The sequence below is a fragment of the Balaenoptera acutorostrata genome, chromosome 13 (assembly GCF_949987535.1).
Source record: "Balaenoptera acutorostrata chromosome 13, mBalAcu1.1, whole genome shotgun sequence".
Lineage (NCBI taxonomy): Eukaryota > Metazoa > Chordata > Mammalia > Artiodactyla > Balaenopteridae > Balaenoptera > Balaenoptera acutorostrata.
The window spans coordinates 45,666,188-45,691,371 of NC_080076.1; the positions used below are offsets into that span (position 1 = coordinate 45,666,188).

The following is a 25,184-nucleotide window of genomic DNA, read 5'->3' on the forward strand; positions in this document are numbered from 1 at the left end:
AAGCACGCGGGCTTCAGTAGTTGTGGCACGCGGGCTCTAGAGCGCAGGCTCAGTAGTTGTGGCACACGGGCTTAGTTGCTCCGCGGCATGTGGGATTCTTCCCGGACCAGGGCTCAAACCCGTGTCCCCTGCATTGGCAGGTGGATTCTTAACCACTGCGCCACCAGGGAAGCCCAGCCATTACTGATTCTTAAAAGTACTCTCTTCTGCCTCTGTTATAAAATTCTTATATGCACACAGAGGATGCTTACGTCTTCATTGTTCTTGAGGCAGATGCCTCAAGAATGCATCAAGAATGCCTTCTTGATGTTGATGCCTGCCCAGCACCCATTTCCCCTTTTTCTTGCCATAGCATCCTGGTTTTGCTCTGCAGGAACTACACCTCTTATATGAGATACAATTTGGTGGGACCTCAATCCAGGTGCCCATAATCCTCTGCTGAAGGCAGAGCACCTAATGTCGGCCACACTAAGTAAACCCTCTCTCTGGGAGATGAATACTAAACAGAGTGACATAAAGACTGATTCAGCAACAACTTGATAGGACTATCCTGCTCTTTATTTAGAACCCCAGATCTGCCTGGGTTCCTACCCTTTTCTTCCTGGGTGTTTTTGTTATTAATGTCATTTGGTAACTTTATATTTTGATATAATTTCAAATTTGATGCACTGCTTTTTTTATTTACAAAATTTTAAAACACTTCCACATACCTCACATACCTTAATTCATTTAACCTTAATAAACCCCTAAGAAAGATCATTATTTCCTTTATAGATGAGGAAACTGAGGTATGTAGAGGTTAAGTTACTTCAGCAAGGTCACAGCTACAGAAAGTGCCTGAACTTTGTTGACCTTAAGCTGGGGTTTCCTGACTCAGAATTCAGTGACCTATCTTTCCACAACCGCAGCTACCCCAGTTGTAAAGAGCAATACTTTCAGAATCAAAAGACCTAAGTCCTCTGCTGTATTTTACTTCTGTCTCAGGTGATTAATTGTAAGTTCTAAGGCACATTTGTCCTTGCATTTCTTTTAGTCCCTAAGAATTGGTTCTCAAAGTGTAAGCTTTGAAGGGTATTTATTACAAATGGTCCAAATGCTCAACTCATAATTAACACTTCTAATACAACACCTGTGGTTCTGACAGGAATTCTTTGTTTACATAATTTAGGAGCAAGCAGATAACACTGTGTTTCTTGTCAACTAAAAGTCTTCCCCCCTTTCTCACAGTTTGTTTGAGTTTTATGCTAATACAAACAGAAGATGAATATTGGTGCCAAGGGACTTCCCTGGTGGCACAGTGGTTAAGAATCTGCCTGCCAATGCAGGGGACATGCAAAACAAACAAACAAAATATACTGGTGCCAAGCCCCGTGGTGGGCACTGATACACATCAGCTCATTTTACCTCATTTCGCTCTCACAGGAATCCTAAATGCTGCTTTCTCCTTACCATGACTGATAGCAAACTGAAGTTCAGAGAGGTGTAACAACTTGCCGAAGTCACAGAACCAGAAGACAGTAGTATTTTTATCCTCAAACTGTTTTGGGAGAGGCTCAAAGTTTTTAGTTTTTTGTTTTTTTTTAAAAATACATTTATTTATTTATTTATTTATGGCTGCGTTGGGTCTTTGTTGCTGTGTGCGGGCTTTCTCTAGTTGCGGCGAGCGGGGGGCTACTCTTTGTTGCGGTGCGCAGGCTTCTCATTGCGGTGGCTTCTCTTACTGTGGAGCACGGGCTCTAGGAGCGCAGGCTTCAGTAGTTGTGACTTGCGGGCTCAGTAGTTGTGGCTCTAGAGTGCAGGCTCAGTAGTTGTGGCACACGGGCTTAGTTGCTCCGTGACATGTGGGATCCTCCCGGACCAGGGCTCGAACCCGTGTCCCCTGCATTGGCAGGCAGATTCTTAACCACTGCATCACCAGGGAAGTCCCTGTAGTCTTCTTAAAGACACTAATTCCTCCCAGTGACAAGCAGAGGCAGCAAAGGTTTGAGATCACTGATGTAGCTGTATAAGCCAGTGGGCTTTACCTAGGGTACATTTCTGCTATTATTTTATAAATACTTCATACATGTTTTTGTAACTATGATTGATAACCACAACAATGGAAATTCCTAGTAGATATTCATGAAAAGTAGCACACTTGAGGCGTTAAAATAATTTTTTTTATTGGCATATAGTTGCTTTACACTGTTGTGTTAGTTTCTGCTGTACAGCAAAGTGTATCAGTCACACGTATAAACATATCCCCTCTTCCTTGGACTCCTTCCCATTTAGGTCACCACAGACCACTGAGTAGAGTTCCCTGTGCTATACAGTCTGTTCTCATTAGTTATCTATTTTACATGTAGTAGTGAATATATGTCAGTCCCAATCTCCCAATCCATCCCACCCCACCCTTACACCCTTGGTATCCATACGTTTGTTCTCTACGTCTGTGTCTCTATTTCTGCTTTGCAAATAAGTTCATCTATACCATTTTTCTAGATTCCACATATATGGTTTAATATACGATATTTGTTTTTCTCTTTCTGACTCACTTCACTCTGTATGACAATCTCTAGGTCCATCCAAGTCTCTGCAAATGGCACAATTTTGTTCTTTTTTATGGCTGAGTAATATTCCATTGTATATATGTACCACATCTTCTTTATCTATTCCTCTGTTGATGGACATTTCAGTTGCTTCCGTGTCCTGGCTATTGTAAATAGTGCTGCAGTGAACACTGGGGTACATGTATCTTTTTGAATTATGGTTTTCTCTGGGTATATGCCCAGTAGTGGGATTGCTGGGTCATATGGTAGTTCTATTTCTAGTTTTTAAAGGAACCTCCATACTGTTCCCCATAGTGGCTATATCAATTTATTGAGGCATTTTAAAAATCAGGTCCCTCCCTATAACCACCCCCACTAAGTCTGTACAGTGGTGTTATCTGTGGCATGAAACTCTCACATGAGCATTATATAGATGTCGTTGCATTATGTGAGAATATTAGTTGCCAATCCGGTAGATTAGTCAATTAACTGTACTTTTAATAGAAGTGATTATGAACTGGAGAAAACACATCAAGATTAAGGTGTTTGGAACAGATTGAACTTACTGATTATGAGTATATAAAAACCACAACTTTTAGGGGCTTCCCTGGTGGCGCAGTGGTTGAGAATCTGCCTGCTAATGCAGGGGACACGGGTTCGGGCCCTGGTCTGGGAGGATCCCACATGCCGCGGAGCGGCTGGGCCCGTGAGCCACGGCTGCTGAGCCTGCGCTTCTGGAGCCTGTGCCCCGCGACGGGAGGGGCCGCGATAGTGAAAGGCCCGCGCACCGCGATGAAGAGCGGTCCCCGCACCGCGATGAAGAGTGGCCCCCACTTGCCGCAACTGGAGAAAGCCCTCGCACGAACCAAAGACCCAGCACAGCCAAAAATAAATAAATAAATAAATAAATAAATAAATAAAATTTAAAAAAAAAAAAAGTATCCAATTTAAAAAAAAAAAAAAAAAAAACCACAACTTTTAGAAGTGTTACCATGGAAAGGTACTGGATGCTGCTGCACCTCAAGTCACTTTCTGGGGTGCAGAAGCAAGACTGCAGAACTGCTTAGTTCAAAAGATCTGAGGGGAACATTCTCTCCTTAAAGGTACAGTTATCAAATTCAAGTCATGAGAGCTGAAGCATCTACCATCCTTACCCTAGCACTTTGGCATGAAAAGTATACAAGTGATCATTTTTTGAATTGTCTAATCAGAATCCTCACAGGGCTATTCAGCTTTAGGTAGTATATATTATATAACAGGGCACAGAGACAAGATAACTCTAAACTAAAACCTCTTAGAAAGCAAAGTGCAGAAGTGTATATAGAGTGTGAGCTTCTTACAGGTTTGTAGATGTGTAAAAACATCTAGGGTAAAGAAAATAAGAACATTTATCTACCTGTTGGAGAAATGGGAACTGGAAAGAAAGGGGTATATGGTAGAAGAAGGGTATTTTCACTGTCGAATTTTAAGTGTGCACCATATAACCTTATTACCTACATAATAAACAATTCTTTTAAAAAGTTAATTACCTACAACCACTTGGGATAAATGGTCTGGTAGTGTCTGATAAAACAAAACTTACAGGCACCCCTTGACCCTGCAGTACCAAGCCCATGTTTTACTCGAGAAGTTAAAAAATATATCCATTTGTATTCAGAAGGAATGTTTTCACAGTAGACCCAACCTGGAAATAACCCAGATATTTATCAACAAGAAAATGAATAAACAACCCATGGCACATTCCTACAATGGAATACTACACAGCAATAAAAAAAGAACAAATTACTGATACAAGCCATAACATGGATGACTCTCAGAGACATACTAAGAAGCCAGACACATGAACTTATCTACGAAACAGAAACAGACTCACAGACATAGAGAACAGACTTGTGGTTGCCAAGGGGGATGGGATGTGGGGGAGGGAAGGACTGGGAGTTTGGGATTAGCAGATGCTAACTGTTATATATAGAATGGATAAGCAACAAGGTCCTACTGTATAGCACAGGGAACTGTATTCAATATCCTGTAATAAACCATAATGGAAAAGAATATGAAAAAGAATATATATAAATATAAATATATGTAACTGAATCACTTTGCTGTACACCAGAAACTAACACAACATTGTAAATCAACTATACCTCAATAAAATAAATTTTAAAAAAAGAAGCCAGACACAAGAAAGTACATCTTGTGTAATTCCACTTATTTGAAATTTTTGAATAGGCAAAACTGATCTATGATAGGGAAAAAAATAACACAACAGTGATTGCCTATGGGGGTACACGGATGGGGATGGCTGGGAAGGGGCATAAGGGAACCATACGAGGGGTAATGAGACTATTCTATATCTTGATAGGGGTTTGGGCTAAACATTGGTCAAAGCTCTGCAAATGTTATACCTAGGATGTATGCATTTCACTCTGTGTAATTTACCTTTAAAAAATCCCATAAACAAATTGTGAACTCTGGTTAATATTATGCATGCTGATATGAGAAGGGGTAGAGTATGCTGATGTTTGTAACCTACTCTAAAATGCATCAAAAAAATAAGATGGATTGATGGATGGATAGGTATGTGATAAAGTGAGAGGTAAAAGCAAATACGGCAAAATTAACAATTGTAGAAATAGGTATGGATATATGGTTGTTCACTGTACAATTCTTTCAACTTAACTGTATGTTTGACATTTTTCATAATAAAATGTTAGGGAAAATTAACCACCTTACTATGACTTAAATTTTTTTTACTTTTCAGAAAAATTTAGTTGGAAAACAGGGAAGGGAAATGCTTGGAGGATGAGAGACCTGAAATATTTAACAGAATGTGATTTGAAGAGAAAAACATTTTTAAAAATGATATCAGTGTGAGGAAAAGATTACTTTGCATTTATGATTATTTAAATAAGTTTAAAGAGCACAGAACAATTTGAAAGATAATAAAAGGCTGAAGGGAGAGAAAACAAAACTTTAAAAAAATGAATTCATGTGGCTTTTAGCAAGAACAGTTATTGCATGGTTATAATGAAGATTTATAAAACATGCACAAGTCTCCCCAGACCCAACCATACAAGCATGCATTCACTAACGAAATTTTCACTAATAGCTTATGATTGCCAATGTTTGACATGCCAGAGATGAAACCATGGCAGTGCCCAAGGTCCCTGCTCTCAAGAGTTCTAGAAGGAGGAGAGAGGAAATGAGCAGGTAAACAAAAAGACTGGCAAACAATAAATGCTCTGAGAAAAATAAAACAGTTGACAACAAAAATTGAGTGGGTGGGGCAGAGGGTGCAGTGAGATGGGTGGTCCCTGAGATGACATTTGAAGGCATCAGTCTTGGGAAGATCTGGGAATGGTTTTCCCAGCTGAAAACAGGGACCATTTTGCTGAGGTACAGAAAGCCAGCGTGGTTGAAATGCAGGGGGCCCAAGGGAGGGTAATTGGCAATATGTGGGACAGTAAGGTAGGTAGGAGACCAACCATAAAGCCGGAGCTAAGCGTGATGGGAAGGCACTGGAGGGTTTTAAGTGGGAGAGTGATACGACTTGATTTACATTACATAGATCACTGGCTCCTGTGTGAAGAATGGATTACAGAGGTACGAGAGTCACGGCTCAGAGCCCGTGTTAATTCCATTGTAAGGGTTGGTTCAAGAGAGGATGGTGGCTTAGCCCAGCAAAGGAGCAGTAGACAGTGTAAGTGGACAGACAGATTTAGTATTGATTTGGGAAGCAGAGGCAAAAGGGCTTACAATATACCAAATGACAACAAATATATGCCCCATTATGCTAAGTGAAAGAAGTCAAATACAAGACTATTTACTGTATGACTCCAAAGCTCAGTGACAGAAAGCTGATGGGGTTGCCTGGGGCCCAGAGTTTGGGGAGTGGATTGATTGTAAAGGATTCGAGGGAACTTCTTAGGGTAATGTAACTAACTGTTCTAGATCTTGTTTGTCGTGGTGGTTATAGGATTGTATACAATTATGTACTGTATCACCTCAAGAAAGCTGAAAAACGCAACCCAACTAAACAAAAAATGCCCCAGTGACAACAGGTCAGTAACAACAACACTGCATGAGAATCACAGAAATTCACACAGCACAGAACCATCCAGAATCCTGTAGGGGTCCCTCCCACACAGCCCCAGGTACAGAGTAACTACTCAGTAAATGGTCAGTAGATTGAAATAACTAAATCAGTTATGAGCAATGGGCCAAAGGGGAATTTTCTGGGCAGGGCCCAATGTTCCCATTAATAAATAAGTGTTGTGTCCTTCTGGAAGAACCCAAGGGGTAAAAATGAACACAAACCCCAGAGATAAGAAATTCCTATTTGTCCATCCCCCTCTCCCCCTCCATAAGGCGGCTGAGAATGACGAATCACAACAGACATGATCAGAATTAGGAGAATGTAGGGGAAAGATAGAAGTCAACTGCATTTTTTTAAAAGACAGATTTAATGTTTTCAAAAATTCTGAATGAGTTGTCATTGCCTTTTTTTTTTTTTTTTGGCTGTGCCTTGTGGCATGCGGGATCTTAGTTCACTGACCAGGGATAGAACCCGTGCCCCCGGCAGTGGAAGCACAAGTTGTCATAGCTTTAAAATCAGATTTCACACACAAATTCAAATTTCTGGCTTCTCTTGAAAAGCTAAGTCTCCTGCAACTCTGGACTCATTTCCCACGTGGCCACATGGCTCGGTGCCCCTTCCTGTAGACACCCATCCTCCTCGCTCACTCACACCCCTTGCCTCCCCCCTGCTGAGTCTGCAGCTCCTGATGATGACATCAATCAGGAACCAGATAATGACTCTTAGAAATTTAAAGCCAGCTGGGAACTTAATTATCCCACCCCCATTGTTTATTTTATTAACCCCTTTCTGTTTCTCTAATTAAGTGATTAGCAATAAAGCTCATATAAGGAAAGGGCAGCAAGGTATTGGAGGAAAATGGGGAAAGGGTTGCTAAGGACACTGGGTAAAGTTATGCACGCAATCTTAAGGGGGAAAACTGCACCCTAAGTATAGGAGAATTAAAGAGGAAAGGGCTGTATTAGGGACTCCATGGGGCCTAGGGCTAGACAGGCAAAATAAGTAGCCAGAGGTGGTCCCTAAATGTGGTTCTGGAAGAAGCCCTTGGCAACATGTGGTTGGTCTAACATTTTCATTATGTTCTCGACACTGGGCTGCCTCACTGTGGGTAGGCCAATATGAAGCTGAATGAAAATCTTGGGCTCCCTTGGGGAGCTGGAACATATAAATAGAATAAGGGGAGTTGCAACTGTTATTCAAAGGGAGGATGAGTCTCAGGCTAAAATACTCCAATATAGGACAATACACACACACACACACACACACACACACACACACAGTCTCCCTCTTCAGTGATCCAATGATGGATCGATCAGCCTGGACAGTCCCAAGCGCAGCTATTCTTAGAGCACAGGCCTTCAGCCACTGTCCCTCAAGATTTCCTTGGAGGTGTTTATGTATTCAATTAGGTTACGCTAAAAGTCCATCCTGGGAATCATTCAGCCTCCAAAAATTGACTCTGCATATCTCTACACTCCTTTACGTGTTGATTTTTATATTTAGCCCCCTGAGGAAAATTTTATTTCCTTTAATCTACAGTCTTACAGGGGTTCCTCTCTATAACCCTCAAACACTGTCCTCAACTTGCAGTATCTTATGTCAATTAAATAGGGTTATCTGAGGCTGTACTTCTCAAATCTTAAAATGCATATAAATCACATGGGCATCTTGTGAAAATGCAGATTGCGATTCAGCAGATTTGAGTTGGGGGCTGAGATTCTGCAATGCTGCTGGTCCTAGGACCAGTAGTCAGGTGCTAAAGAGAATCCTGGTATAAAAACTCAGTCTGCTACATTATTTAGGTTCTGTTCGTTGGAGAATATGTAATTTAATAGATCACTAATATTTAATGTGCCTACGACAACACTAATGTTGCTAAGTAACACAGAGCAGTCCAACCACCAGATGAGGCAAATTTCAGGCCAGCTTATTACATCTTTCTAAAATTCTCGGTAATACAGGCACAGATGAGTAACCCTGTAAAAGAAAGGGAGTTCAAAAACTATCATGGACTCCTCTCTATGACTCAAACTCCATAGCACCAGCTGGCTGGCACTATGAAATGGTTGTCCAAAGTTGTGCTCACCAAAGTATCCAAATTTTGTCTTTTTTTAAAAAATAAATTTATTTTTTATTTATTTTTGGCTGCGTTGAGTCTTCATTGCTGCACGTGGGCTTTCTCTAGCTGTGGCGAGCAGGGGCTGCTCTTTGTTTTGGTGCACGGGTTTCTCATTGCAGTGGCTTCTCTTGTTGCGGAGCACGGGCTCTAGGCACACGGGCTTCAGTAGTTGTGGTATGCGGGCTCAGTAGTTGTGGTGCACGGGCTTAGTTGCTGCACGGCATGTGGGATCTTCCCAGACCAGGGCTCGAACCCGTCCGTGTCCCCTGCATTGGCAGGCGGATTCTTAACCACTGCACCACCAGGGAAGCCCCAAATTTTGTCTTATTATTATTATTTTTAAATTAATTAATTTATTTATTTTTGGCTGCATCGGGTCTTAGTTGCGGCACGAATCATTCATTGCAGTGCACAGGCTCTTGGTTGCAGCACTTGGGCTTCCCTCCAGTAGTGGCACCCGGGCTCCAGAGCACGTGGCCTCTGTAGTTGCAGTGCACGGGCTCAGTAGTTGCAGCACGCACATGGGATCTTAGTTCCCCGACCAGGGATCAAACTGCGTCCCGTGCATTGGAAGGTGGATTCTTAACCACTGGACCACCAGGGAAGTCCCCCAAATTTTGTCTCAGAGTCATTCATTAATTCAAAATACTTAACACCTACTAAGCGCCAGACCTTAAAGGAGTGGCAATGCGGAAAGTAGCATTCCTTTATTAGAGCAACGGCTCTCAAGAGTTTTGGGTCTTGATGGTACAAAAGACTCCAATCATCCTATTTTAAGTGATGCTTACCCAAGTACATTAGAAGGAGGAAGCATTCTATATACATTTGTTTTAGCATCAGGGGCCTGGATGATTTCATCTTAAAATCAAATCACAGGTCAACAGGCACATGAAAGGATGCTCAAGATTGCTAATCATCAGGGAAATGCAAATCAAAACCACAATATCACCTCACACCTGTCAGAATGGCTATCATCAAAAAGAACACAAATAACAAATGTTGGAGAGGATGTGGAGAAAAGGGAACCCTCGTACACTGTTGGTGAGAATGTAGATTGGTGCAGCCACTGTAAGAAAACGGTATGAAAGTTTCTCAAAAAACTAAAAATAGATCTACCCTATGACCCAGCAATTCCACTCCTGGGTATATATCTGAAAAAAACGAAAACACTAATTTGAAAAGATACACGCACCCCAACATTCATAACAGCATTATTTACAATAGCTAAGATATGGAAGCAACCTAAGTGTCCATCAACAGATGAATGGATGAAGAAAACGAATGGACTACTACTGAGCCATAGTAAAGGAACGAAATTTTGCCATTTGCAGCAACATGGATGGACTTGGAGAGCATTATGCTAAGTGAAATAAGTCAGACAGAAAAAGACAGATACTGTATGATATCACATGTGGAATCTAAAAAATACAACAAACTAGAGAATATAACAAAAAAAAAAGCAGACTCACAGAGAACAAACTAGTGGTTATCAGTGGGGAGAGGGAAGGGGGAGGGGCACTTTACAGGTAGGGGATTAAGAGGTACAAACTATTAGGTGTAAAATAAGCTACAAGGATATATTGTACAAAACGGGGAATATATAGCCAATATTTTATAACTAAATGGAGTATAACCTTTAAAAATTATGAATTACTATATTGTACACCTGTAACATATAATATTGTACAGCGGCTATACTTCAAAAAAAAATCAAATCACAGGTCAAATATTATGTCAACATAAGTTGCAATCAGATGGGAACCTTCCACGAACTCCCACTACTTCAATTCAACTACTTGCATCTGTGCCTATTTAATATTCTACATCCTCTTAAATGGATGAACTGTCCATTCTCCTGCCTAAGGCCAAGCCCCCCACTGTAAATCCTAGCTCCACAATTCTCTTCTCTCCTGTGCATCAAAATTTCCCTCACTATTGGTTCATTTCCATCAGCATACAAAATATTCCATTCTTCTTTTAAAAGAAAATTCTCTTGATCCCACTTCTTTTTCCAGCTATTGCCCAATTTCTCTCTTCCCTTTGCCTCTAAACTTCACGAAAGGGCTTTCTCTACTCTCCATCTCTATCACGTACTCGACCTTTAAAGCAGCACTGGATTCAGCGGGACCCTCTTCCCTGGAAAATACTTCTTGTACTCATTCAGCCTCCAGGACACCTGGGGGTTTCCTTCCTCTCCTTTGGCTGCTGCTTTTCTGGCTTCCATGTCCCAGCTTCTTCTTCTTCTTCTTTTTAAAATAATTTATTTATTTATTTGGTTGCACCGGGTCTTAGTTGTGGCAGGCGGCCTCCTTAAGAGTTGCGGCCTGCGAACTCTTAGCTGCGGCCTGCATGTGGGATCTAGTTCCCTGGCCAGGGATCGAACCCGGGCCCCCCGCATTGGGAGTGCGGAGTCAACCACTGCGCCACTGGGGAAGTTCCCATGTCCCAGCTTCTAAATATCGGTGGGCACCGCTGCTCAGTCGTTGGACATCTATTCTTTTCTAACTATACTTAACTCCTTGATGAGCTCATCCAGTCCCATGGATTTATATCGAATATATGTTTATGATTCCCAAGTTTATAATCTACAGCCCAGCTCCTCCTCTGAACTCCAAGCTCACATATCCAATTGTCCACTCAACAGCTCCACTCGGTTGTCTCAAACTTGGCTTGTCAGTGACTGAACTCTTGACTTAACCGTGATCTTCATCCCCTCCTCTTAGTCTCTCCCATCTCAGTTAGAGCGGCTCCAGCCTTCGCTCAGGCCAAGCACTTTGCAGCCATCCTTGATTCTTCACTTTCTTCCACACTCCGCATCAAATCCATCGTGTTACCGGCACCTTCAAAGACATCTCTATAGTCCTACTATTCTCACCACCCCCACGGTCTCCATGCTGGCCCCGTCCTCTCCCACCTGGATTACTACGGCGGCCTCTGAACTCAATCTCTTCAGCTTGCTCCTCCCTCTACAGACTATTCTCAGCAGCCCGAGAGATGCTTTTAAATCAGCTCAAGCCATGAATCTGCTCAAAATCCTCAGAGGAAAAGGCAAACTTCTTATAAATGTCCCCACACCAGTCAAACTAGCTTCCTCACCTCCTGCTTTCCTCTGGACCAACACTGTACAAAATAAGGCCCTGTTTATTAAGAGTCCATGCTTAATTAAGAATAGAAATTGAGAGAAGTAATATTTAGAAAATTGTATAGGAATCTGACAGAGTAATATTATGCTGTTGAATCTAATAACAATTTTTCAAATGACGGCTTGTATTTTATATATCTTTTTTTTTTTTTTATTGGCCATACTTCATGGCTTGTGGGATCTTAGTTCCCCAACCAGGGATGGAACCCGGGCCACAGCACTGAAAGCACCGAGCCCTAACCACTGGACTGCCAGGGAACTCCCTATCTTTGGTATTTTTAAATTTCATTTTTCCACAATACATTTTTTTTTAAATTAATTTATTTTATTTTTTGTTTATTTATGGCTGTGTTGGGTCTTCGTTTCTGTGCGAGGGCTTTCTCTAGTTGCGGCGAGCGGGGGCCACTCTTCATCGCGGTGCGCGGGCCTCTCACTATCGTGGCCTCTCCTGTTGCGGAGCACAAGCTCCAGACGCGCAGGCTCAGTAGTTGTGGCTCACGGGCTTAGTTGCTCCGCGGCATGTGGGATCTTCCCAGACCAGGGCTCGAACCCGTGTCCCCTGCATTGGCAGGCAGATTCTTAACCACTGCGCCACAAGGGAAGCCCTCCACAATACATTTTTTATTTTATAAAATTATTGGTCTATGATGGGCTGGAAATTAAAACAAAACACTTCAGAGGTTCTTTACAAAGGATAATTTAAGATGCACTGCTCTAAATATCCTAATATTGCAACCCCCACATACTTCCTATCTCACTTTTTTGTCTTATTTTTTTAATCCTTAACACTATATAACAAACTACATACTTAACACCTGTATCTTGTTTATTGTCCATCTTCCTCATAAGAATGCAAACTCCAAAAGGATAAGCCTTTGTGTCTGTGTGCTCAGCACAGAGCAGGCCACGTTGGCTGGATCAAAAAACGAATGCACCCCATGCAACAGTAGGTCTAACCAAACAACCCACAGCAAACTAAAATGATAATGATGAAGCTAAATAAACAATGACTTTAATTTTAAGAAAACTGTGGATTCCTACTGTCTGCTTGAGCAACATGTAGGTGTGTGCATGGCTGCCCGATAGTCAGGCTTCTTAAGAGAATTCTGAAGTGTCTTCTAGTAAAGCCTGATAATGATCTAATTTTTGGTTTTGATCACCAGATTTTAATAACCCTTAAAAGCCTGTTGAAAAGATGTGATGGTTAGTCTTATGTATCAACTTAGCCAGCCTATAGTACTCAGTTTAATTCAACACTTAAGCAAATGTTGCTGTGAAGGTATGTTGTAGATGTGGTTAACATCTATAATCAGTTGACTTCAAGTAGAGCGATTATCCTCAATAATGTAAATCAATTCCTTAAAATCAATCTCTCTTTCTCTCTCTCTCCATATATTTATATATAACCTATTGGTTGTTTCTCTGGAGAATCCTCACTGATAGAAAATATGTATAAATATCTATAATAAATAATAGGATAAGTAGCTTTAATCTTAGGTTAAAAAGAAGTCTTTGGGATTGCGTATCTCCTGTAAGAATGAAAGCACTGTGGGCTTTGGAAGTGAAAAGGGTAAAGGGAGTCAAAAGGTACAAACTTTGAGTTATAAAATAAGTAACTCATGGGATGTAATATACAGCATGGTGACTATAGTTAATAATACTGTATTGCTTATTTGAAAGATGCTAAGAGAGTAGATCTTGGGACTTCGCTGGTGGCGCAGTGGTTAAGAATCCGCCTGTCAATGCAGAGGACACCGGTTCTATCCCTGGTCTGGGAAGATCCCACATGCCGCAGAGCAACTAAGCCCATGCACCACAACTACTGAGTCCGTGTGCCACAACTACTGAAGCTCGTGTGCCTAGAGCCCGTGCTCTGCAACAAGAGAAGCCACTGCAATGAGAAGCCTGTGCACTGCAACGAGGAGTAGCCCCCGCTCACCCCAATTACAGAAAGCCCATGTGCAGCAACAAAGACCCAATGCAGCCAAAAATAAATACATAAATAAATAAATAAATAAATAAATTAGGAAAAAAAGAGAGTAGATATTAAGTTATCATCACAAGAAAGAAAAATTTTATAACCATGTATTCTGACAGATGTTAACTAGACTTCTGGTGGTGATCATTTTGCAATATTTACAAAAATTTAATCATTATGCCATACACCTGAAACTAATATAATGTTATATGTCAATTTTACCTCAATAAAAATTTTAATATAAAATAAAATATACTAAAATTAAAAAAAAAAAAAGAATGAAAGCACTGATGTCTATTTCTGGGTCAGTTTAAAACACATCAGGAAACCTTCAGACTCTACTTAGAGAACCATGAATTTGATGATCATACTTGACCACAAATGGAACGTTTTAATCCATTTACCAGAAAGCACTTCAGAACTATCCTCAACAGTTTCATTTAAAAAAATTAGGCAAATTCTGTGACTTGGAGCAACTCAACCCAACTCAGGTCTATGACGATGTGGCTCTTTGTACTGTATTGTCTGCTCTGGTTTGTATTTAGCTCTCTTAGGCCCATTCTCAACCTCTTGACCCTTTTTGGTAACTCCCTTAGCTCCAGCCTTGAGCTCTGTCCCTAAACCCACTTTCCCAGTGCCTTTGGGACATTTCCATTTAGATGTCTCCCTATCAGACTACTGTACATTCAACAGGCCTAATTGTGAGTTCATTAACTTCCTCCTGAGCTAAACTCTGTCCCCCTATATCTCTGTCTTCGACCTTTGTCTCCCTCGGTATCTACCATACCAAATTTCTTGAATATTTCTTTTAAATGTAAATCAGATTCCGTTTTCATTTCCCTTATGCAGTTTCAACTCATCTACTCCCTCTTTCCCCAGCTCACTGATAATAGAACAAAGGCAGAGGTAGGAAGTCTTTTCCCCAGCTCACTGATAATAGAAAAAAGGCAGAGGTAGGAAGTCTTTTCCCCCAAACCTACTTTTACAACTGATACGGAGATATGAATAACGTCCGTTTTAAATGACAGACATTAAAACAGAACTTCTTAAATTAAAGTCCACCAAATGAAAAAAGAACTAAGCTAAAAGTAAGGCTATCTGGGACATCTTGGAAATGTCACAGACTTATCTTTTGTGGCCCAGTTTTATTCCAAAAGAAACACAGAGATAAGAAATAAAACCTGGAGGCTTCCCTGGTGGCACAGTGGTTAAGAATACATCTGCCACCGCAAGGGACACGGGTTCGAGCCCTGGTCCAGGAAGATCCCACATGCCGCGGAGCAACTAAGCCCGTGCGCCACAACTACTGAGCCTGCGCTCTAGAGCCCGAGTGCCACAACTGCCTAACTCCGAGCGCCTAGAGCTTGAGCTCCGCAATGACCAGAACAGAATGAGAAGCCCGCGCACCACAACAAAGAGTAGCCCCCGCTCGCCGCAACTAGGGAAAGCCGGCGCACAGCAACGAAGACCCAGCACAGCCAAAAGTAAATCAATTAATTAATTATTTTTAAAAAAGAAATAAAACCTGTTCATGGGTTTTTGCTTGCTTTACGGAATGACTTTGATGGAAATAGAAACTATGTTTTGACACCTGAAACTAACACAACATTGTAAATCAACTATACTCCAATAAAAGTTAAACAACAACAAAAAAAGAAACGTTTTGAGCCTATATTATGGGCTACTTTTACACTTTAAATACTCAAAAATTCCATTACTCACCTTATTTTACAAATGAAGAAGCTGAGATTCAAAAAGATTAACCAAAGTGGTGATTACACAGCTGGTTAGTGGCTATGAAGCTCTCACTGTTTTACTGCATCACAATACATATATACATATTCATTCAAGGTATTGTTGCCATATTATACTTGCTTGACTTGAAACTAGTTTATAAACAGAAATTAGCATAAACAACCCAGTTCAGCAAGTTTGGAAATTAGCTTAAGTATGGGATAATGTAGAGGTTTCATTTGCACTTCCTCATTTTCCAAATTAAGTTCAATGGAAGAGAGTAATTCATTTAGGAAGTACAAACAGTGTTAGGAAGGCTCACCATCCCCAGAGCAGAAGGGACTCTAGTTAACATTTACAAAGTGGAAGAGGCCCAAGTAAATTTGCCAAAAGTAGGAATATGGAAATTCTGCCCCTGGCCAGAACAATGGACATAGATTTGTCAAAACAAAGAACAGTAAAGTGAGGGAAGGCAATTTGTCCAGCCCTTATTGTGCTACTTCATGACTATTTTTCCAGTTGCTGGTTTCCTATTCACTCTAACAAAGAAAAAGATTAAACAAAGGATTCAACATTTTGCAAATTTATATTACTCTTTAGCAGAAGCAAAACACTGCACACACTAAGTTATAGCATTCAAAATCCAAACCAGGGAAAACAATAAGATAATCTCCAATAGCAAAGCTGCCCAGTTCAGTTCTACAAAAGAAAATCTTCCAAGACTTGAGGCCCACTGTGTGTCTTCGGTGCAACCTAAAAGTTTTAATGCTAATACAGACTAAATTTAAAGGTAGGTATCCTGAGGTTATTACTGCTCTGAACTAATCAAGGTATTTCATATAACGCAATAACATCTTGGCTTCCATCTTGGCCTTGGGGAATTATGTCAATGAGCTACATCTGGACAGCTGGGAAACAACGTCAGTAATCAGACAGGAGGTAAACTAGCCTTGAGTTTAAAGTACAGAGCTGAAACAACAGGCCCTGAAAATATGGCCACAAAAGAAGGCCCAGGGACTCTCTTTCTTTAAACATTGTGTGGGCTGCAGATTTTTCTCCCTGGCTCTCTGCTGGGCTTTTCGGTGTTGAAAACTGCTTCTCAGATACTAGGCTATAGGTGTCAAGGACCACCTAAGTCCTTTTAAAGACGGTTTGTGCACTTGCATTCATGATTTATGATACTTCTTTTTTCCTGGTAAGCCAGAAAGCACTTACTGCCTCGGGGCTTCATCAAACTAGTTAGTCGGCGGTCCAGAGAAGACATTAAGTGGGTTTCCACTCATGCTCTATGAAATCCCCTCCCCCACCCGCCCTCCACCAATCTCACCCACACACAGTCACACACCCACGCATCCACGGGAAGACAGCTTTTAAGCAAATAGAACACAAACTCATAGATCCAACCCCTATTACTAATTACTCAGGCACACGTTAAGGACGTGCCAATTGTATAAAGGGATTTTGTTTTAAAACTCTTCCTAGAAACTACCACGGCTGTGCGCTAACAGCGAGTTTTAGTTGGTGTATACCTGGTTTCTAAGACAGTTATTTTTATCTCTACTTCCTACCGCGGTGGGGAGGCGGTGCGTAAGGCAGGTAGTCTGCGACCTCCTTCACTCGGTTGGCTGTATTTTAAACTGCTGCATTCACGGGCTTGGGGGGTAACGTTCAAGCCGCAGACCCCGCCCTGGCGGCTTGTTCAACTCTAACGACTACAGAAAGTCACTTGGACGTTCCCGTTTGATTGACCTTTGAGGGGTTTGGGTGTCTGTGTTGGGAAAGGGAGGTGGGGATGGAAAGACAGTTTGCACAGATCCTTGTTTGCTTAAGAGACCAGCCTCGCGGGCGTTCTAGAACACGTGCACAGAGCCAGCAAAACAAAACCGACCCGGGTTCCGGGCGGAGAAGGAAGCACCGCCCGATTAACCGAGTGGAGCGGGAACTGCGCTCGGCGGGAGCCCCTGCCTTGGGCCCAGGCGGGTGCTGCTTCTCCAGCCAAGCGCACCCTCCTCAGCCGGCAAGCCCTTGCTCCCCGCGGCTCTCGCGCCCGGAATTCCCGTCCCAGGGACTCCGCACTTCGGCTGCGGGAGGAGGCGGCTCTACGGGGGCTGCAGGGCCCGCTTGTTGCTGTTTTCTCCTCCTGAAATCCTGTGTCACCTTCCGACTGGGCACTTTCCCCGTGGTCCGCACTCGATGGGTCCAGGTCTCTCCCTGTAGCAGTTTCCTTCAAGCGCCGGCTTCTGAACCCCCAGATCCCCAACGGCTCCGCTAACATCGCCCTCCCCAGGGGGTGGGCGGGCAAACCCAGCTCCCCTGGCACTTACACGTGGCCACAGCGGGTCCGGACGGGGTGGTGCAACACCTCGAGGCAGACGGAGCAGTCGAAGGACGTGACGGGCAGCTCGGGGTCCCCCCTGCGCTCCAGGGCCCGCGGGGTGGCCGAGGCGGGCGCGGACTTTCCGCTATCGCTGCTCAGCACGGAGCCCATCGCTGCGCCTCCGGCCCAAACCGTTGCCAAGAGCCCGGTGCCTGCAGCCGGCTTGTTTTGTTGTCCCGCGGTGGAGGAAGGAAGTCCCGGCCCAGCCGCGATCGCCGCCTCCCAGAGCGCGCAGCCAGCACAGCCCCGAAGCAGCCTCCGCCGCGGGGCCCAGCCTCGGTCTGCGGCAGGCCGAGTGCGCGGCCGCGCGTCTGAAGTGAGCCTTCGCTCGCTGCCTAAGTCTAGGCTTGGAGGCGGAGGCGGCCGCCGCACCGTGCACGCCGCGACGTCCAGTGGCCCTGGGAGGATTGAAACCTGACACCTCAACTGCAGAGCAGAGGACCTGGGCGGGCAGTGAGCCTTCCAAGCAATCGCCCGCCTCCTCCTTCCGAACCACTGTAGCAAGTGAATGAAAGTGCGGGCGTGGTCCTGTTTGAAGGCAATCAGAGAACACCCACTTGTAAGGTGGTGGTCCTATGGGTCCTGCACTGTTGTAATCATAATAGGCCACAAAGATGATCTACGAGCGTCTCCTAAGAAAGTGCTAATCACCACTTCCGTCATGTAATCAACACTGCATAAATGGAGAGGTAGCATGCAGTAGTGGAAAGAGTTCTGGGACCTGGATTCGAATCCTAACGCTAGGACAGGGATTCTAGTGCTAAATCCTAGGACCCTCCCGACCCCCACCCCGTCCAGGTTCGTCGCCTTAGAATCTCCTGCTGTTGTTTGTATTCCCCTCTCCATCCTCTTTTGAATATTTATGACCAAATATAGCATTTATTAATTCACGCGTTTAATAAGGCTTTAAAGCCCACTGCATGCCAGACTCCTTTCTGGTGATGGGGACACAGTGCCCAACAAGCAAACAAAATCCCAGTTCTCGCAGAACTTACTTAAAAAACTTTTTTTTTTTTTTTGGAGATATAAATTCACGCTCTTTTTATTTAAAAAAATCCATGGTAATACATAATATGCATATGCAATACACACGAACGATAATACATAATAATCCTATAAACTTCACCCAGTTTTCCCCAGACTTTACTTTTAATGAGAAGCTATAAGTAATCAACAATAAATAAATAAATGAACAAGTTTATTTCAGCTGAGAAGAGCCAAAAAGAAGGTAAAACAGGGAGTGAGGATGGGGGCGGGGAGGGTAAGAAGGTCAGAGAAGACTTCTTGGATGCGGTGACATTTGAGCAGAGTCATGAATAATGAAAAGGAGTCAGCCATTCAGAGATTTAGGAAGACGCTCTGGGAACAGTGAGCGAGGCAAGAACAACAACAACAACAAAAACCAGAATCAAGAGTGTGGAGCTGGAGCATGAGGGACCAGGGGTGTAAATGCGATGAGATGAGGTAGGAGACGGTCCTGATCATACCCAGTCTTACAGGGCAAGACCAAGAGTTTGGGTTTGATTCCAGGTGCCATGTTTGATTTACTTCCACTGCTGTGTGGTTTGGAAAAGACAGGAACAAAATAAGAATGGAAGCAGAGAAACCAGTTAGGAGGCTACTGAATGAATCCAAGTGAGGATAATAATGGCCCGAACCAGGGAGTCATCTGGGTAGTAGGTGAGAGATGGACAGGTTTGTGATATATTTTAGACAAAGACCTAAATGGGCTTGCTCATGAATTGGATATAGGAGTGAAGGAAAGATAGCTATTGCTACCTGTAAAAGATAAACAAAAACCTTCCCTTGATCCCACATTTCCCTCAGCTCCTACACTATGTCTTCTTTAAGGCCAAATTTCTTGACCTGATTCTCTACTTTTTAGGTCTTCATTTCTTAATTACTCCATCCTTACGCCATCTAACCTGGGTTCTGAACTGACCACTTTATCTGTCCAAAAACTGCTTCGTCATCAGTGTTACTGGTGGGTGGCTTTTATGCGGATAAATCTAATAGACTCCTTTTAGTCCTTTTCTTGCTCACCTCTCAACTGCATTTGTCAGTGTTGACTGCTCCCTCCTTGTAGAAACACGCTTTGGCTTTCCTTCTTTCTTTCTGGCTGTTCTTTCTCAGTCTCCTTCACTGGACTCCCCTGCTCCATGGAAAAGCTAAGTGCTAGGGATCGTAGGATTCTGTCTTGGGACCTTTTCCTTTCTGATCACTCATTCCCTACCTAAGAATCTCAAAAATCACATAGATTCTGTTACCATCTAGATTCCAAACTCTTTATCTTTCCTCTAGGCACTCAAATGCCCAACTGCTTGCTTGATATAATCACCTGGTTGCTTCAGGCACCTTCAACTCAACACCACCAACAATGAACTCATTATTGTGACTTCCCACCTGTTCTACCTCCAGTTGTTTATTCCTCTCTTAGTAAATGGCATCATAATCTACCTAGTAGCTCAGTCCAGACACCTGGGAGCCATCTTTGATTTCTTCCTCTTCTTCACTCACATTGAATCAACCCCAATCACAGTTCTGCCTCCAATATATCTCTCAACAGTTCTTGAATTGTTTCATTTTTCTCTATTCCCATGGCCAGCCACCACTTACTTTAAACCACTGTGTTCTCTTGTGTGACCTGTTGCAATAGTTCCTATCTTCTCCACCTGCATCCACAATTGCCACTGTCCAATCTATTATCCACATCGCAACTAAAGTGACCTTTTGAAAAGATATCCTATCTTGTGTCACTCCATGCTCAAAAGACTTAAATGGCTCTCCATAACCCTTAGGATTACATTTCAAATCCTTAGCATGATCTATGAAGCTCTCCATGATCTTACTCCTTCCATAACTATAATCAGTAGAATACCTTCAGCAGCAGGGAATAGAAATTCAACTGAACGCGCCTTAATCAATGAGGATATTTGTTATCTAATATGTAAATTAGTCCAGAGCGAAGCAGTTCCAGAGTTGGCTCAGCAGTTAAAGATGTCCTTAAGGTCTCAGCCCTTTGCCATCCCCAGTGTATCAGTAGTGTCTTCCTCATGGCAGAAAGATGGCAGGAAACGCTCCAATAATCACATCTACACACAACCATCTCCAAAAACAGAAAGGAAAGATAGAGTTTCCTTCTATTAGCTCCTTCTCCTTTTAAGTGGGAGGAAAACATTTCCTAGGGGCCTTCCTCTGCAGACTTCCCCTTATATCCTATTTGTCTAAACTGGGCCCCGTGATGGTTCTTTAATCAGTCACCAGCAGAGGATAATGAGGGTACTCCAACTGGCTTAAACTCATAATATACTCCATCGGGCTTGGCACTTCAGTTGTCTGAGCAATACAATTAGGGGTTCTTTACTGGGAAAGAAGAAGATAAGGAAATTGGATAGGCCAACAATAGGGCCTCCCAAAATACCATTTTGGGCCCCATCTGCTATCACTCTCTCCCTTATTCTGCATGGTCCTAAATTTCTCTACTTCTTATAATTCCTTGACTGTACTAAGCTCTTTCTGACCTCAGCGGCTTTATACATGCTTTTTTGCTCTGTTTGAACACTTCCTACCAACACCCACAACTCTCAGCTCCCTCTAATTCAAATCTCAGGCCTTAGTTTGGTGACTTTCTACACCACATCCATCTCATACTATCATCTCCTTGATTTTCTCATAGTCTGTGGTATTGGCCTTCCTATTTCTCCTGTGGCGGCTACTCTAAGAGTAGACGTAATGAATGTGACGTGTAGGAGGAGCCTTGCGTGTAGGAGCTGATACATGTATTTATCTTTATATACGTAATTCAATACTAATTTCACAAGATAGATATTATATGTTCCCATTTTATAGGCTCAGAGAATGTAACTTAGCAAAGGTCACATAGCAAATATGTGGCAGATCCATACTTCAATACCAGATCTTTTGTTTTAAAATCCATGTGCTTTTCACTAAGGCACTTGTGTAGAGATGAGAAGTACTGAGAATATTAGAAAAGAATAAGACAAACATTAGATAAATTAAGGCAGGAAACTGGGACCTGGGAGGATAGATGAAAATTAAACATCTGATATTATTTATAAGGCTCTTAATAAACTTATAAAATTGACAGTAATGATGATGATAATGATGATGATGATGATGGAGGAATCAGCCAGAGAATAAATTTACAATCCAGACTCTAGGCCCTGAAAGGCATCAGAAGTATAGGTTAGTACAAAAGAAATTTGGAAGCCCTATAATCAACATCTCTGGTATCAAGAAGGCTGATGGGGCTTCCCTGGTGGCGCAGTGGTTGAGAGTCTGCCTGCCAATGCAGGGGACACGGGTTTGAGCCCTGGTCTGGGAAGATCCCACATGCCGCTGAGCAACTAGGCCCGTGAGCCACAATTACTGAGCCTGCGCGTCTGGAGCCTGTGCTCCGCAACAAGAGAGGCCGCGATAATGAGAGGCCCGCGCACTGTGATGAAGAGTGGCCCCACTTGCCGCAACTGGAGAAAGCCCTTGCACAGAAACGAAGACCCAACACAGCCATAAATAAATAAATAAGTAAATAAAATTAAAAAAAAAAAAAGAAGGCTGATGAATCTCTCAGTAAATCAAAAGGAGAATAAAATTGCCAGAAAAAATACATACTTTCCTTACTTAGTTCCTTCCAGGAGTAATGAAAAGAAATGAATTTACAATTTTACGTAGTGTTGAAGTTATGAGAAAGACGTCTCTATATTCTTTGAAGTTTATTGTTCATACCAGAAACTTAGAGGAAATCTAAATGTCCATAATAGGAAAATGTTTTTGTAAAGTATGGTAAATTTACTTAACAAACAGATAAAGCACCATTAAAAATGTGCAGCTTGGACTTCCCTGGTGGCGCAGTGGTTAAGAATCCGCCTGCCAATGCAGGGGACACGGCCTTGAGCCCTGGTCCGCGAAGATCCCACATGCTGCGGAGCAACTAAGCCCAGACGCCACAACTACTGAGCCTGCGCTCTAGAGCCCTCCAGCCGCGACTACTGAAGCCCGCACGCGTGGAGCCCGTGCTCCGCAACAAGAGAAGCCACCGCAATGAGAAGCTCGCGCACAAGGAAGAGTAGCCCCTGCTCACCGCAACTGGAGAAAGCCCGCCCACAGCAACAAAAACCCAACGCAGCCATCTCCCCCCCTCCAAAAAATGTGCAGCTTGCCATTTTTAGGCCCGTTTGTAGTGTTTCATTTTAAAAATGCACGTGGGTGAAAAGACAGGGATGTTTATTATAGTATTGTTTGTAATAGCAAAATATTGGAAATACTTTGAATGTCTACCAATACAAGAGTGATTAAATACATTATGGTACATCTTTACAATGGACTACTATGCAGTCTTTTTTTTTTTTTTTTTTAATTAATTAATTTATTTATGGCTGTGCTGGGTCTTCGTTTCTGTGCGAGGACTTTCTCCAGTTGTGGCAAGTGGAGGCCACTCTTCATCGCGGTGCGCGGGCCTCTCACCGTCGCGGCCTCTCGTTGCGGAGCACAGGCTCCAGACGCGCAGGCTCAGCAATGGTGGCTCACGGGCCCAGCTGCTATGCGGCATGTGGGATCTTCCCAGACCAGGGCCCGAACCCGTGTCCCCTGCACCAGCAGGCAGATCCTCAACCACTGCGCCACCAGGGAAGCCCATACTATGCAGTCTTTAAAAAAGAAGAGCAACTCTGTAACTCTCCTCCAAGGAAGCTCTCCAACATATATTGTTGTGAAAAAGGCTTTAGGAGCACAACTGTATGTATTGAATACTATCATTTATATTTTTTAAAAGCCCATATGCATGCATCCACACATACACACACACACACATATTTGTACTGGCATATGCATATTAATATCCTTAAAAATATACACAAGGAATGAATAAGTGTGACTGCCTCAAGGGAGGGGAACTAATTGGTTGCTGGGGAGCAAGAATGGGAAGAAGTAATTTTATTGCATGATCTTTTGCATATTTTGATATTTGTGCTGTGTATGCACTGTAATAGATAAAAATTAATTTTAACATACATATACCCTTTAACGCAATAATTCTAATCCTTGAACTAATGTGTAGACAAACATATAACAAGGAGATATAAACAGAAATGTTCTTTGAAGCATTGTCTGTAATATCAAAAATACGCAGCTAACAAAATTTCCATGGGGAATGATTAAATATATTATGATACACACATTCTATGGAAGGCAATGCAGTAATAAAAAGAACAAGCAAAATTTTATGGCACTTAACTATATATCAGGTATTAAGCTAAGTGCTTTATATATAGTAACTAATTTAATCCTCGTGGTAACCCTATGACATAGGTAACTAATTTTGTCCTCCTGATTTTCTAGAGAAACAGAGGTGCAGATAGGTTACAAACTTGCCTCAGATCACATTCATGGTAAAAAGCAGAGCTGGGAGTCCAACCCAGGAAATCTCTCTCAATACCTATGAATTTAACCACTATGCAATACTGGCCTTCCCTGGGATAACATGGGAGGTATCTCTAAGACACTGTTAACTAAACAGGGAAATTGTTGAAAAAAGAGATGTTACACTTCTTATGGAGAAAAAGCATTATATATTTCTCACTGGGGGACGGCAGTGCAGTACATGTTCAAGATCCTAGCTCTTTCTCTTGCTGAGTGACCTTGGCAAGTTACTTCTTTGGTTTCGTTTCCTCATTTTCAAAACACAGATAATGTTTACTTGTAGAACTGTTGTGAGAGGTCAAATGCAATAATGTTGAAACCCTTGCTCATTGCCTGACAGGTAGTATTAAATAAATGTTAGTTATCTCTGGCTTTGTTTATTCAGCAAACATCCAAGGAGAGCCTACCGGGTGTCACACTCCTCACTAGACTCTGGGGACACAAGCAGGAGCAAGACTCAATGGAGGGACTTCCCTGGTGGCGCAGTGGTTAAGAATCTGCCTGCCAATGCAGGGGACACGGCTTCGAGCCCTGGTCCAGGAAGATCCCACATACCACGGAGCAACTAAGCCCATGCGTCACAACTACTAAGCCTGTGCTCTAGAGCCCACGAGCCACAACTACTGAGCTCACGTGCCACAACTACTGAAGCCTGCGCGCCTAGAGCCTGTGCTCCACAACAAGAGAAGTCACTGCAATGAGAAGCCTGCGCACTGCAACGAAGAGTAGCCCCCACTCGCCACAGCTAGAGAAAGCCCATGCACAGCAACAA

General features: G+C 42.7%; 1 protein-coding gene across 7 annotated transcripts in view; it reads right to left on the minus strand.

The window, feature by feature from the left end:
* The window catches only part of RNF125 (ring finger protein 125), a 53,062-nt gene extending 34,690 nt beyond the window's left edge, over nucleotides 1-18,372 (minus strand). For 3 of the 7 annotated variants that reach the window (XR_449740.2, XM_007167043.2, XM_007167042.3), the window contains exon 1: nucleotides 17,922-18,372. Coding sequence is in view for 6 of the 7 variants with exons in the window: in XM_007167043.2 (XP_007167105.2) it covers nucleotides 17,922-18,085 (164 nt within the window). In the remaining variant the exon portion in view is untranslated. The remainder of the gene's footprint in view (nucleotides 1-17,921) is intronic. The other 4 variants (XM_007167044.3, XM_007167045.2, XM_057527103.1 and 1 more) reach the window with 2 other exon arrangements.
* Between the last annotated feature and the right edge of the window lie 6,812 nt (nucleotides 18,373-25,184).